At 35.5% G+C, this 16,240-nt stretch overlaps 1 protein-coding gene across 3 annotated transcripts in view; it reads left to right on the forward strand.

The window, feature by feature from the left end:
- Positions 1-16,240, forward strand: part of DGKI (diacylglycerol kinase iota) — a 432,523-nt gene that overhangs the window by 270,041 nt on the left and 146,242 nt on the right. For all 3 annotated transcript variants that reach the window (XM_079150095.1, XM_079150096.1, XM_079150097.1), the window contains one exon: positions 334-445. In XM_079150095.1, coding sequence (XP_079006221.1) covers positions 334-445 — 112 coding nt within the window. The remainder of the gene's footprint in view (positions 1-333; positions 446-16,240) is intronic.

Consider the following 16,240-nt stretch of genomic DNA (forward strand, 5'->3'; position numbering starts at 1 on the left):
TTTGAATACCACAGGATGCTTTTGTGGCAAAATTATGGCCGTTTTCACAGGATGGTACCTTGGAGATGATAAATCCATTTTCTTTTCTTTTGAAAGGTGGGCAACAAGAATAGAAAACTGTTCTTATACTTCATGAACATTGGTTCTAACTGTACATTAGTAGCAAATTTATTTTAAAAATGATCTGTAAGTACAAAAAGTATACATAATTATGGGGTATTATGTGCGGTCTTGGTATATGTGTTCATTACTTTAACTGCAGGTTGGTCTCTAATGATAGAATCACGAGCAGAATAGAGCCTTTTTACTTCTGTTTTTCTTCTTACCTTGCAGATATTGTGCGGGCACAATGCCCTGGGGAAACCCGGGAGACCACCACGACTTCGAGCCTCAGCGCCATGATGATGGCTATATTGAAGTCATTGGTTTCACCATGGCCTCTTTGGTGAGCAGTTCAACTATTCTGTTGAAATAAAATGCATTTAAGGCATAGAGTTTATTAATTCACCGTCTTTTACAATATAGAGTTGCTTAGAAAAAATATAAACAAAGTCTGCCTGCCACTCTGAAACTTACGAATAACTGATAGATTTCAAAAAAATTTAAATTAGTATCATTTCATAAAAAGTAATTTTCTACCAGGATAAAAAGTTTTCATGCTAATCAAAAAGCTTTATACCACAGACATATCCCGCACTGATATAAAAACCATAGCACTTAGTTCTTTTTTGGATCACTGAGGACTAGAATGTTTAGGTAAAAAATTAAACTGGTTATTTGTGTTCAACTTCATCTCGCTTACTTATACATATGATGCACATATCCATTATCACAAAATACTCGCTTATAGGAAGTCATCATTATCATGACTTTAGTGACTATTCACTTGCTATAGTATTGAGATCACTTTGTTTTTCAATATTGTTTGCTTGTATTAAAAGGTAAATTTGTAGTAAAATGTATTTTCAGATATTCCTGTTTGTTCTTAAATGAGGGAATTAAAATGATACTTATTATTTTATCATGTGTAAATCTATCCGTTATCAGTTTGAAAAAGCAAATCAAAATAAAGCCTCTACTTGAAATCTTTGGTTAGCACTTGCTTGGTTCCTTATACCTTGTGCAAAAGAGCAAGAAGGTTGTACTTGTTAAGACAAATAAAGCAAATGGGTCTTGTTTCACTTATCTTGTGAATTACAAAAGAGTCTTCCTCAATCATGTCCAATGGGTGAAGCTTAAGAGAATAACATATGGTAGTTATGGCAAGAATCTCCATCACTTGGGTTGTGTTCCCTGTTCCACTTGCCATCTCTAGAATGAAAGAGGTTGTTACAGTGTGAAAGATTGAGATCGACCTACTTTTCAGGGTTATAGCTCCTATGCTGCTGTTTTCCACCAGTGCTTGTCATGGCAATAAGGAAGATACATCAAAGAAAAAACAGATTAAGTTCAGACAGCGTATGTGCAAAGAAATATTATTGGATGTGAACAAACCATGCTGGCATGTAATGGGAAAACCCCAAGTGGTCCCTATGTGTTTACTCATTCATTCACCGATCCAGTGAACATTTATTGAATGGTTACCATGTGTCAGAGCTTCCTAGTCCTGGCTGTGAGGTAGAAGGTTCTCAGGGATTGTCTGAGGGATAATGATCCCTTCTGTAACCCCAGCAGGTCGAGGGGTTACCAGATACTTCTCTTTTGCTCTTAGGGCCAAACTTTAAATCCTTTCTTGGCCTATGAAGTCAAGGCTGTCTCTGGTTTTCCAGTTTTCCCCACTTCCATTTTTGCTTCCGAGCTGATGTGGCTCCCAGTCAAGCAGAGATTTGAACATCCCTTTCTTTCTCTCCCTTTAAGATGCTTTTTAACTCTTCATCTTCTATGACTTTTCAGTCTGTATCTGGGTAAGGTTCTTCATATAGTCTTTTTTGAGGAGGTGTTTATTTACAAATGTACAGTTAGTGTTGGAGTGGGAGAGATGGGCAGATAGAAACTGGGTCATTAGAGGAGAGTTAAACAGAGGGACTCTTTATCTATAGTGTATTAGGTTTATGGGAAGCAACAATTCCTCACCTGAAGGATGAAGGACAAAGAAATGGTCACCTGTAATAGAAGGAGAGCTACTGGGAAGGAGCCCCTTGATAGACTTGATATTCACTAAGAGGAAGCTGCCAATCTGTGCCTACCAGGCACAGGAAGAGCACAAATATGGTTTCCTTGCCCTCTGGATCTTCTGCAGGAGGCTTCCTCTGGAGAAACCTGACTCAGAGCCAGAAGATACATAACCACTGATACAGTCCAAGTAGATCAGCTTTATAAGATAGAAAGGAGGGCAGGGAGGGTGGCAGAGGCAGCTGGGAGTGGTCAATGATGGGCATCCATCACTGCAGTTATGACTAACAGAGGGGGCACAGAGATAGAGTAGGAAACCAGACACCTGTGGCTGGCAACGTGGAAATGTGATCAACGGGATGAATTTTACCAGGAGAAGAATGGCCTTGGCATTCTGGAAAAAGGGAAATTTACAAACACTTGCAGTGTAAGAATCAGTCTTGTGTGGGAACTGGAAATAGCTTTATGTAATATAATCATAGGGGAAAGTGAGAGTGAGTCATGTGGTTCTGAAGAAGTAGAAGAGCCAGATCCTAGGGTGCATAAAGAATTTATCTATTTAAAAAAAAAATTTATCTAGGAGATTTTACTTTATTGAGTGTAACTGGGAGTTAATAAAATGTTTCTTAAATGTGTACTTTTAATGGGAATATGGATTCCAAGTACTCAGCTTTTATAATTATCAACTCATAGATGGTCATCCTTGTCCCCATCTCTGACCTTTTCCTGTATTTTATTTAGATGCCAGTTCCAGACATGTTATTTTACCCAGAAAGACTTTCCTTTATTAAAAATACTCCAATAATGTTATCTTATCTAAAACAAATTGTCAAATATCACTGACTCTCTACTTAGTGCTCAAATTTCTAATTGTCTTCAAAATGTCATTAGTTTTCTTATGCTGTTTGTCTGAATCAGGATCCAGAAACAGTTTGCACATTGTGTTTATTTGATAAGATTCTAAACCGGTATAGATTCTTTTCCAACTCTTTTTTTTTTTTTTCCCCATTTGTTTGTTGACAAAACCTGGTCATTTGTTTGGTAAAATTTCTGAGTCAGAATTTCACTAATATTATCCTTGAGGTATCAATTAACATGCTCTTCTTTCTTCTCCAGTTCCAGTAAATTGACAGTTGGCTCTAGATACATTTCCCTGTAAACTGGTACAGGGTGAGCTTTCCTAATTCAAAAATCCAAAATCTGAAACTTACTGAATGCTTTTAGATTTCAGAGCATTTCAGATTTTCAGATTAGAGATGCTTCACTGGTAAACTATGAAAATATTCCAAAATCCAAAAACATTATGAAATCTGAAACACTTCTGGTCCCAAGCATTTTGGAAAAGGGGTGCTCAACCTAGGTTCTAGGAACATCATTTATGTTTTCCAACAAATCCCTTTGTAGGAGTGTTTTCTTTTTCCAAAGGGACTGCATAATAAGTAGTTGTCTCTCTCTAATGTTAGCAGATATTGATTGTCATTGTCTGGATCCAACAATCATTCGGGATTGCAAGAGAGTGATATTCTAATTTATCTATTAATTGGAGTGTTTCTTTAAAGAGAGGTCTTTCTTCACCTGTTATTTCATCACTTAGTTATATACTTACATAGGAAAGGCAGGATAAGAGACTTTTTTTTCCTTTCTATATTTTCAGAATAATGAGTTGGTTAAGTAGCATCCTCTGATGGTGATTGGTTATAAAATGGCATTGAATATTTGGACACTTATCCATCAAGAATTTGGTTCCACGTGTCCTCCTCATGAGTCTGGTTGGGCTTGTGAGTGCCTTGAGGGGTCAAGTACAGTGGAAGCCATGCTATGCCACTTTTGGGGCTGGGTCATTAAAGGCCATGCAGTGTATGGAAAATCTGGGCAACACTGATGGTCTCCAGTTAATAGGAATTAAAAAAATTCAACTTAAATATCTCTACTTTCATTCATTTAGTGTCATTTATAAGTATTAATTGAAACCCCAGATACCAAATCCATGGATGACATGCTTCTAGGTAAAACAGTTAAGAAGTGGGCTTAGAGGCCTTGTCTTTGGGGTTCTCACAGCTTGGTCTTGTGGGGGTGACCCAAGAAGTAAAAATGTCATCAGGGTCCAATGTAATAAATTCTGGAAGTGAGGCTTGTGTAAGAATAGGAGGGAGAGATGGGCTGATCAGTGAGGAATTCTCAGAGGAGGAAGGGAGTGAGGTGTGATGTGGCTCCGTGGCCATTCCTATCAGAGGAACTAGCCCGAGGACACATATCCTAGGAGAACCACTGGTGGCACCTTTGAGTGACCATACATACAGTGACTAAAGACAGAGATATGGGGAAAGGGCAGACGTAGAACCTGCTGAGCTGTTGATGACAGACCAAGGGAGCAGGTGACAGGAGCAGGCTTGTGCTTTAGAAAGGTTGCCTGGGTGTTGGTGGGGGAGGCGATGAGGATGGACAAATCAACACATTGGTACCGGTGTCCAGGTGAAGAAGTGAGGAGACCTGGAAGCCAGAAGCAAGAAAGTGGCAATGAAGATGGAAGGGGCTGGTGAGGTGACATCATTTGGACATAGTGACTCACTGAGAAGGGTAAAGAGGAGCGGTGTAAGTGAATCCTGGGACCATAGGCATCCAGGTAAAGGATGACTGCCTTAAAGGAGGTAGAAAATAGAAAAGAGAATACTACAAAAGCAATGGACTGTTTTACGTATTTTAAACTTGAAATTCCTGGAAGACGTATAAGGGAATATAAAAACAGGCAATTGGAAATATATAGTTAGAGCTCAGGAGCTCTCTCTAGGCTGGAGAGATGGTTTTAGGGACCTGTAACTTCCTACCATCTTCCATCCTATCATTTGTAGGAAAAAGAGAAAAATAATAGTAGATGGGAGTTGTTGAACTGAAAATGGAATACCAAAATCACATCAATTACATATTCCTTATGTGATATGAATAGTGAAATACATGCACACCTGCTACCATCAATGTGTGATAGGTCGCCAATTCTAGTGACTCCCAGTCGCTTTCAAAATAGGAAATCCTACTGCAGAAAAGCAGAGTTGGATGTAGTTTAAGATGAAAGGTCTTTAGCATCCTGTACTCTCTAAATAATACTGGAAACTACTTCTCTATTTTCACACACATCTAACCTTATTCCTCACAGTTCTGCATTGCTTTTCATTCAGGATGAAAAGGTCTTATTTTTAGTCATTCAATTCTGCATTTCTTTAAACTATTATATCGATTATATTTCAAAGAAGGCAAGTTACATGAGAACTCAAGCATCTGTGTAAGATGATTTTATAAACAGAAGAGTGAAGTTATTTGAGTTGTGTGTGTAAATTTTTGTGTATTTAAAACAGTTGCCATATAATTTAAAAACATAACTAGTAGGTCAAGTCTTTTAGAAGCAAATTATTTTTGTTAGAATTTTGACATGTCTGAAGTCATTAAAAGCTATGTACTTTCAAGCTCATGGAATAAACTAATATTTTTGTAGATTGCTTATAACTTAAGTAAAATCCAAAGAACAGAAAATTCAGAGTGGCTCTTGGTGACAAATTTAAAATAGAATTACTGGAATAGAATAAAAAAAAAAGACTATTTCTTTTAGACTCTTTATCTTGTAATTGCAAACTTCAAAGCAGAAGTCTTCAATTCACTATATTGATTGAGATGCATTCCTACTAATTAAGATGATTCTTCACTGGGTACGGTATCCTGATTACCTTTATAGATTTTACACAGGCCATAATCAGGCATTGTAATTTGTATTTATTTCTGCCACAATTTTCTGCCATTATAGTTGTGAAGGTCCTTTCATGTTAAGTCTGTTTCTAAGTGATTTAAAACTGTTCAAGACAGTTCAAAGCATTATTCAGATTGAGGAAGTGGGAGCCTAATTTGCTATTCAGTATGAAATCCAAGATTTCAGTCTTATAAACTTTAAAGAAAGCACATTCATCTTTTTGTTAATTGAAATTAAAATGTGTAAGTTCTTTTATATTTATGAATTAGGAAAGGAAAAGGTTATTCAGTGAGAAAAAATACATGGGGAACTTCCCAGGATCAAAGTTTTATCTTTACCAGGTAAAATAATATTTTAAATTTTTTAGAAAAGAAATGTAACACTTAATGTTTGCTTATTTTGATAATCCTCATATTAGGACCAGTGAATATATCAGTCACAATCATATGATTCATAAAATGACTGTATTTTAATGTATTTTCTTCCAATGGCTTTATTTTTTTAAATTTATTTTTATTGTAAATAAATTGGATGCATCTTGTTTCTCTGGTTGTACATGAAGTAGAGGCATACCATTTGTGTAATCATACATTCACATAGGGTAATGGTGTTTGATTCATTCTGTTATTTTTTCCTTCCACCCCACCCCTCCCACTCCTCTTTTCCCTCTATAAAGTCCCTCCTTCCTCCATTCTTGCCCCCCCCCATTATCTTTATGTTTTAAAGTATACATGAAATTGTTTCATATATATGAAACTGGTAACTAGAAATAGTCACCTACTGACCAGTTATGAAACTTTTAGGTTTCTAATGTTTGTTGTTATGAATAATCCTGTAATTAACATAATCATTTGGAAACCTCTGTACACATTTCAAATTATTTTCTTATGATAAATCCTCAGGAAATAAATTACTGATTCGATGACATAAAGGTTTTAAAACTCTCTTAATAAAAATTTTAAAACTGCTTTTTAGAAATTTTATATTGTTCCCAATGTACAGAGTACAACAGCAGTGGACAGGGTACTTGGATGACAAATGACTTAAATGTCCTACAGGTGCTGAAAAAGTGTTAATGGAAGAAACATAAATGCTGTTATAACAGAGCCCCTGACAAAACAGAAGGAGGGAGAAAGTAAGATTCCATCCTCACACATGATACATGTTTTATTATGTTATTAAAACATGAGAACAAATAGGTCCTAAATAACCAAAAATGTAAAGACAACAATGTTACCCCTTGAGTCTTTTTTTTTTAAACAAGCTTTGTGTCTTTATATATGTTAATGGGCTGTTTATCTTTCAATTGCCAGAGACTTATTCTGAATACAGGTCTTTTGACAGATTGACTTACTGCAAATATATTCTCTCAGTTTGTGCTTTTCTTTTTGTATTCTTATGATTTCTTCTGATGAGTACATGTTTAAAACATTTTTATGAATTCCAGTTTAATGAAGTAGGCTTAACTTCTGTTAAAGATTCTTGCATAGTTCTTAAAAATTATTTGCTTATTCCAAGAAAGGTCAGGAAGGCATTCTGTATTTTATTCCTAAAGATTTATTGTTTTGGCTTTTATGTGTAAGTGATTCCATTCAGATTAATTTTAAAAAAAATTAGCTGTAGGTAGACACAATGCCTTTACTTTATTTATTTATTTTTGTATGGTGCCAAAAATTGAAACCACTGCCTCACATGTGTTAGACAAATGCTCTTCTCCTGAGCTATAACCCTGCCCTAAATTTAATTTTTATATATTGTGTAAGATAGCTACTCATTCATTTTTAAAAATGTATTTATCTAGTTCTTTTATGCACTATTTGTTGAATGAATTTCCTTTTCTATAGAATCAACTTGGTGCCTTTGCCCTCTAATGTGTGTGTGGACCTTTTTCTGAAATCTATATTCTTCTATATTCATGCCAATACCACTCTGTCCTAACTACTCTAGCTTTATAGTTAGTCTTCGGTCTGGTAATATGATTCATTTCACTTAGTTCTAAGAGAATTTTTGTTATTATAGGTCCTCTGCATCTGCATATCAATTTTATAATTTGTCAATATCTACCAGAAATCTCTTGCAATTTGAATTGGGATTGCACTGAACCTTTAAACTTGAGGAAGATTAGGATATTAGCAATATTGATTGTTCCATTCCATGAACATGGTATATTTCTTTATTTAGGTATTATTTTCTCCTTTCAGCAGGGTAATTTTCAGGTTCCTGCACCTCTTCTGTTAATTCCTAAGTATCTGATGCTTTTTGATGCAATTTTATATAGTATTTTTAATTTCACATTTATTATTGCTGGTAAGTAGAAATAACTTATATATGTGCATTTGTTAGTTTATTCATTCTTTATTTAATTTATTTACCTTGTCTTATAACTTTCCTAAATTCTCTTGAGTTCTGGTAGTTTTTGTAGGTTCCTTAGATTCTTCTGTATATACAACATGTTATTTGTGGGTAAGGACAATCTTACTATTTTCTTACACAACTTTTATTTCTTTTTTATTGTCTTATTGACTTGGCCAGTACATTCAGTAAGATGTTGAATAAAACTGGTAAAAATTAACATGTTTGTCTTGTTCCTGATTAGAGGGAGAAGCATTTATATTTCCTCATAAAATGTTATTTAGTTGGCATATTTTTTAAATAAATATTCTTCATCCCTTAAAAATTTCTAATTTATTCCTAGTTCCCTAAGAGTTTTTCATCACAGATGTGTAGTGTATTTTATCTAATGCTTTTTTGCATCTCCAAAAATGACATGTAATTTTCTCCTTTATTTTGTGTAAATCATAAAGTCTACTCATTTTTAGAAAGGCTTATACTAACCATGAATTTCTGGGCTAAAACACTCTTAGTCTTGATGTACTATCATTTTTTATTTTTTAGATGAAATTTACTAATATTAGGCATTTTTGTGACTACAATTATGATATGTATTGGGCAATAAATTTATTTTCTTTGTTCAGTTTTGGTATTAAGTTCTGTTTGCTCCATGAATTGAAATAGGAAATGAAGTTCTCTTTTCTGAAAGAATTTATGGAAACTTGTATTATTTTTTTCTTATATATTTCATAGAATTTCCCAGTGACCCATTTGGCTCTAAGATTTCTTTGAGAAAAGAATAGATATAGAATTATTCAGATTTCAATTCTGCTGCATCCACCACTCCTCTTTTTGAAGAAAGAATCCTCACAGTGCTGCTCAGACTGCCTTAAAATTTTCAATGCTCCATGCCAGACTCATGCCATCATGCCCAGCTCTATCTCTTCTTGAGTCAATTTTATTCAGTTAAAGTATTTAGGGATTTTTTCATTTCATCTACCTGTTGAGTCCATGGGCATAAAATTTTTAATTAATGTTTTGTTACTTTTTTTTACTGACTATGGAATCCTCTCCTGTATTCCTAATACAAGTAGTTTGTTATCCATCTTTTTCTCCTAATTGCATTTTTCCCACTTTCCTTGTTCAATAATTTTCATATACTTTCTTTTTCCATGCCATACGTAAATCCCACAATTTAACATTAGTATTTTTGCTTTAAGTAATGGACTGTCTTTTAAAGAACTTGAGATGAAAGAAAATTGATAACCCTTTGTTACCCATATATTCACCACTTTCAGAATTCATCATTCCTTCCTGTCAATCCAGGTTTCCATTCTGTTGTTTGAAGGAATTCCTCCAGCATTTCTTAAAATGAAGGCAACAGATAATTACAAACTTTATTTTTTGAAAATGTTTTTATTTGACCGTCATTTATTAAATTTTAATTTTTTAGAGATAAAATTCTGAATTGACATGTTTGTTTGCTAGTTTACTTGTTCTAGCACCTTAATTATGTCGTTTCATTTTCTTCTATCCTCCATATTTTTTGAAAATAAAAAAGTCTACTCTCGTTCATATCTTTATTCCCCTGAGTAGAATGTCTTTTTTCCTGTGTTTTTGAGATTGTCTTTTTATCTTTAATTTAATTTAGGCCTCTTTGTGGTTGTATCACTTTCTTATTACCTCTGTAACAAACTACCACAAATAGTGGCTTAAGATAATGCGGATTTATTTTACACTTATGAAGTTCCTAAGTCTAAAACAGGTTGTTGGTAGAGCTGTGTAACTTCTGGAGATCTGTGGGTGAAACACGTTCTGGTCTTCTCCATCCTTCTCTGGCTTGTGGCCCCGTATTTTATTCTGATGTCTTCTCGGCTTCTCTGACTTTGACTCTTTCCCCACCTGTCTCCTATCAGGACCTCTGAGATTGCACTGGGCCCTCTTAGACCATTCAGGATAATCTCCTTATGTCTACATCCTTAGTTTATTCAGAAAAGGCTCTTGTATTGTGTAAGGTTTTCATGATTTCTGGGAGTAAGAATGTAGGCACCTTTTATGTTTTTGTAATTGTGATTTAGGGAATTATTCTGCCCATCACAGTGGTTTTCTATGTATTTACTCTGTTTTAGGTTTTTTAATCTTCTTGGATTTGAAGATTGATTTTTTTTCCCCAACACATTTGGAATTGTTTTCCACGTATATGTATATTCTGCTCTACACTCCTTTCCCCTTCCTTCTGGTATTCAAATACATGTATTTTAGGTTGTTTATTATTGTCTCACAGCTCATGAAATAAGACATTTCCATATCTGTTTTTGGGATCGGTGGTTTCCATTGCCCTGTTTCCGTCTTCGGCGGCCCTCTTCACTTCAGTGCTCACTGCTCTTAAGTCCACCCTGTGATGCTTTCATTTTTCTTCTCCATTATGGATCACATTTTCTTCTTTTCATTTCTAATTCTATAGATTATATACAAATGAGTCCTTAATGCAGTCTAAATTATGTTTTATTGCTATCTTGTATGTACTGCTTTAAGATTATGTTTTATTTAGTTTTCCACTTCTTGCTTTACAAGACACAAAAAGGTAAGTCTACTTACTGTAAGAGGCAAACACTACTAGTCATGCGTTAAAAAAATTTAATAAGATAGGTTTCCTCCCAGATTTGTACCTGTCTATTTTATCCCATGATTCCTGGATATATTGTTTATATTGTCACTATCCTATTTCAGGATGTTTCAGGTTTTGAAGGAATGATTATCTGTTTTAAGTAGCCTTAAAGCACAGAGTTGAATTATTTTTCCAAATTGCACCACTGAATCCCAGGCTAATGGCTTATAATGGATATAAAAAGGAATGGTCCCTTTTATGGCTTCTTCTTCTTCTTCTTCTTTTGATTTTTTGTTTTTTTGTTTGGTCTGTCATGAACTGACATAGGTAATTTCTGGGATCTGTTGTATTGAATAAGAATCCCAGTGGGAAAGGGTGCTGGATTTACAATGCAAATGAGCTATGTAACATTTCTCATCTTTGTAACTTGTATAGTATGTTTGAGAGGAAAAAGATCATTTGAGATAGTTCCATTGAGGCTATTTAATATAGGAGGCAAGTCATGGGATGTTAGAAAAACTGTATAGAGGGCAGCCTTAAGATTAGTAGTTCATAGATGAGCAATTGTAGAAAGTCTATCACTTCTAGTACTAGAGATAGAAAGGGAGAAGATGGTGTTATAATTCCAAGGAGCCCAGGCTACAAGAAAGAGGTGGAACTTTGGAAAAGTAGCCACTAGAGAAGCATGTTGATCAGCTGTGCCATGATGATTGTAAGGCAGAAGTTAGAATTCTACAGACGGGAATCACTTTGTGAGAGATGGAACCAGTTGGGGGTTATGTGTACATCTGGGGCCACAGAGATAGAAGAGACCTGAAGAGAGTGCTTCCTGTAGGAAATGAAAGCACAAAAAATAATCTGCCACTGCTAGAGACATTGCTTGAAAAAGGAGAGTGGTGGTGTGTTACCTTTCCTCTCCTGTGACAAAATACCTGAGATAATTAACTTATAAAAAAAAAAGTTTATTGTGGTTCATAGTTTTCTAAAATTCAGTCTGTGGTCACTTGCACCATTGCATTTGTGCCTGTGGCAAGCAGCATACTATGGAGAAAATCCTTACATCATGGATGGAAATGAAAGAGAGAGGAAGAACAGGGGTGTGGTCCCAATATTTTTTCAAGGGCGGGTCCCTAATGACCTAACTTTCTCTCACTAGGCTTCACCTTTTAAAGGTTCCACTATCCACCAATAGTGTCATGGGATGTGGACTAAGTCTAACATAAAGGCCTTTGGATCACTTTTGAGAGCCAAACTATTTTAGGTGGAAAGAAACACTTGCTTTCTCCTTTCGTTCAACTTGCTAATTTTTATATTTATAGATTTTTTGCTTCCTTTGCATCTGATATACAGTACTGATTTTATTTTTCTCTATATGGCAGGAAATATTCCCAGTACCCTTGGTTAACTTAGCCATCATTCCTTCAATAATTTGTAATGCCACATCAACAAATTCCATAGTCTTACATATATAAGCCTATTGTGGTCTCTCTATTCACTTACACTATTTTAATAGTGTATCTTTAAAATATTGTATAAATAAGAGTGGTTTACCATCTATTGCTCTTTTTCTCCTTTGAAACTATTCTGTTACTTGTGGATCTTTGTTCTTCACAATTAATAATGGAACACGTGCCACAAGTGTATTACTTAACGGTTCTCCAGAGAAATAGCCAATAACTTAGGCGCACAAGTGCATGAATGTGTGTGTGTTGAGAGAGAGAGAGAGAGAATTAGAGAAATTAGGTGGACTGTCAGGCTAGAGACCCAAGGAAGACTTGCTGTTGAAGCTTGAGTCTAAAGACAATCTGCTGTTGGTAGAATTCTTCTAACTTCTAGAAAGATTGGTCTTTCTTCAAAAAGGTTTCAACCCAACATTGGAGGCCTGACCAATCAAATAAGCCAAGGGAATGAAATTAGAAGAAAAAAATTGCAAACTTTCTAGTATTTCCACTGATATCATCCCATCTATAGAATTCCAAGAATATTTACAAAGAACTATTACAACTCATGAGAAAGATGGCTGATACCCTATACGGTTAAAAAGAAATCAAGTCTTTGACCAATCTAGCAATATCTCAACAAATAATATGACATTTATAATATTAGTAAAAATCAATAGATGCATGAAGCTTTTATATAGAAAGCTTTAAAATTTTATTGAAGGATATAAGAGAAGACTTAAATAAGTGGAAAGCTATAACATATTTATGCATAGGACAGTTCAATAGTATACTGATAGTAGTTTTCCCAAATTAAGATAAAAATTCAATGAAATTAAAATTAAATATCAAATACCTTTTGAAGGAATCTTATTGTGATAATATGTGAAGTGAGGAATAATATTTGTTGTTTTAATTTTTAAAATTTTTCTTGTTTAGTTTTTCTTGTTTAGTCTGGCATAAGCTTTGTTTGAAAGTTTGGTAAAAGACAATAACTTCTAGTATTGCTGATGATCTCTGTTGCCTGCTCTGCTGGCTGCTGGCTTCTGCCTTAAGCATCCTCCTCAGGGATGAGGCTGGTTGATGGGCAGGGCTGGCAGCAGGGGTGAAGAAAGAGGGTAGAAAGATTTGCTATTGCTTTATGACACAAAGGTTGCCCCCATGCCATCTGACAGCAGGTAGAATAAGGACTTGAGTAGGTGAGAAGTCGTCTTGAGGGGAGAAGAAGAAAATAATCCAGAGAGGAGCATAGTGAAGACAGAATCCTGAATCGTAGCTATGGAGCAAAAACGTCACCTAGGGCATTAAGTGACAAGAGATACACTTATTCAGGAACTGTCATAGTCTTCCTGTCTAGAAAGGCAATACTTGAAATGTTCACAAGAATAGCACATACAACGTTCAGTAGTTAATTGCATTCTTAATAAAACAATGTCTTATTATTGCTAAATGATTCATCCTGGGAAATCATGGGATGTGTATGGCTCTTGGGGCCTGTTTTAGTCAGCCTTTTCACTGCTGTGACTAAAAGACCTGACGAGAGCAATTTTAGGTGGGGAAAAGTTTATTTGAAGGCTCAATGGTTTCAGAATTCTCAGTCCATAGAGAGCAGGCCCCATTCTTCAAGGCATGATTGAGGCTGAACATCGTGGCAGAAGAGTGTGGTGGAGGCAAGCAGTTCATATGATGATCTAAAAGCAAAGAGAGACTTCACTCACCAGATACAAAATATATACCCTAAAGGAACATCCCCTGTGACCCACCTCCTCCAGCCACACCCTGCCCGCCTTCAGTAACTGCTCAGTTAATCCCTTTTAGGGGATTAATTCACTGATTGGATTAAGACCCTCATAACCCGATCATTTCTCCTCTGAACTTTCTTGCATTGTCTCACAGGTGAACTACTGGGGTACACCTCACATCCAAACCGTAACAGGGCCTGTAACTTTATAGGATGCTAACTAAGCCTAGACCACTCTGAGAGATGAAAAATACATTTTGCTAATCAGTATTTTAAAAATTATGTAAAAAAAAATTATGTATGCCCTAAATTTGTTCCAAAAATAATTTAATATGTCTATTTTATAGTAGTAGAAATGTCTTAACTCTGAAAAGCTGATGGCGGTAGTTCTTCTTGTGAGCTTACAGTGATTTTGGGTAGATGCTGGTGTGCTCAGAGAGCTGGCACTGATAATAATTTAACTCTGCTTGTTTATAGAACACCTTGAGCATCCCTAATCTAAAAGTTCAAAGTGGGACATGCTGTGAAATTCAAAACTTTTTGAGCATCAACAAGCAGAAAATTTCATATCTAATCTCATGGGCCCAAAGTCAAAAGGTGGGCACACCAAAAATAACACTTAAAATTACCTTCAGGCTGTGAATATAATAAGGAGTACACTTGGTGAGAGATGAATGACTTGAATCTCATCCTAAAGATATCTCATTATGTTTATCCAAGTATTCTAAATTCTGAACAAAAGTCTGAAACACTTGGGGTCCCAAGCACGGTGGATAAGGAGTACTCAATTCATTTACGCTGTTGTCCTATTTTTGAGTTTGAAAAGATGGCTCCAAAGTACTCTACAGTGCTGTGTATGCCCCTGATTTCCAGGAGGTGGAAGGTGTTGAAGCACCTTTTAGTCCTGTTAACCTCAGAGGAATAAGTTCTTAACTGGCAGGTTTTGCATTTTTAGCTGTCATTCAGCCTAGTCAAGACTGGAAAAAAAATACACACACACACACACACACACACACACACACACACACGTAATGATATTTCCTCTATTTCCTCTAGTGGATGAAATTGGTAATATCAGGTAAATATTGGGCTGAAAAGTACAGAAAGGCAAAGGAATTTTATTAGAAGAGAGAGTGGTTCAAATCACAGCTTAAGTAGTCAAAAAAACTGCCAGCCAATAGTGGAGGATCAGGGGAAAGGCCAAAGTGAAGTTCAGGTCTCCCACTGCATTCCCCTTGCTCACTTGGTCTCCCACTAATGGAATAAAAGTGTGGGTAAAGTCCTCTGTTCAGTGGAGTGCAGCATCAAAGGTGTCCAGTAAGCTGTGTTTCAGTTTTTCTTCTATTTTATTTTACTTCTTTTTGTTGCTTTCTTTTCCTTCTCTTTGCATTTATAGTCATTTTTCTATTGTTTAGATTAATGCAAAATTCATTCAAAACATCAGATAAAGACAAATATCTGGCAGTCAAAAAAATGCAAATTGGCTTCACTGAAATCTCAATTAACAAGATTTTCTCCCTCTTTTCATAAAGAGTCATGTGGCAACATGCTGATAAAATGCATGCTTTCCTTTTCCCAAAAGTCACTCCCTTCGATTTTGTGCTAGCGTGTTTGATTACTTTTAAATATTTACTTCATTATAAATTAATAGAAAAAAGATTCGCCAGTATCTTTTAAAGTTAAACATTCACCTAAACTAATACCACAGAAGTTCTACTCCTTTCTAAGTACCTAAGAGTGTATATGTCCATCAAAATATGTGTACCAGAAACAACCAAATGTCCACCTGCAGAAGCATCGGGAATAAGTGCAATTTGCTGGATGTCAGTCAGACATAAAAATGAGCAAAAGATGTCAGACATAGGAATAGAGACTATGTGATTTCTTTTTTATGAAGTCCGAACTCAGGCAAAATGAACCCATAGTCATAGAAATCACTAGTGGTTGTCACTTGGGTGGTAGGAGAACCATGATGAGCGGGAAGGGGCATGTGGAAACCTCTTGGTTGTCATAAGATTTTTAAAGCTTGATCCAGATAAAGGTTTATGTTAACTGTATGTAAATATTCATTAAGCTGCGTAATAAAATTTGTGTACTCTATGCATATCATGCACCAAAATTGCATGATTTTCATCCCTGCAAGGATACATGATAAGAACTGCATATTTTTTCACTCAGGGAAGTTTTGCTTTGACTTTCCATTCTTTGGCCACCAAGGTGAACTGAACTCTCATGATGTTTGATTTTGATCCTCAAAGCTGTTCTACTCTCTA

Source organism: Sciurus vulgaris (assembly GCF_902686455.1).
Source record: "Sciurus vulgaris genome assembly, chromosome: 8".
Lineage (NCBI taxonomy): Eukaryota > Metazoa > Chordata > Mammalia > Rodentia > Sciuridae > Sciurus > Sciurus vulgaris.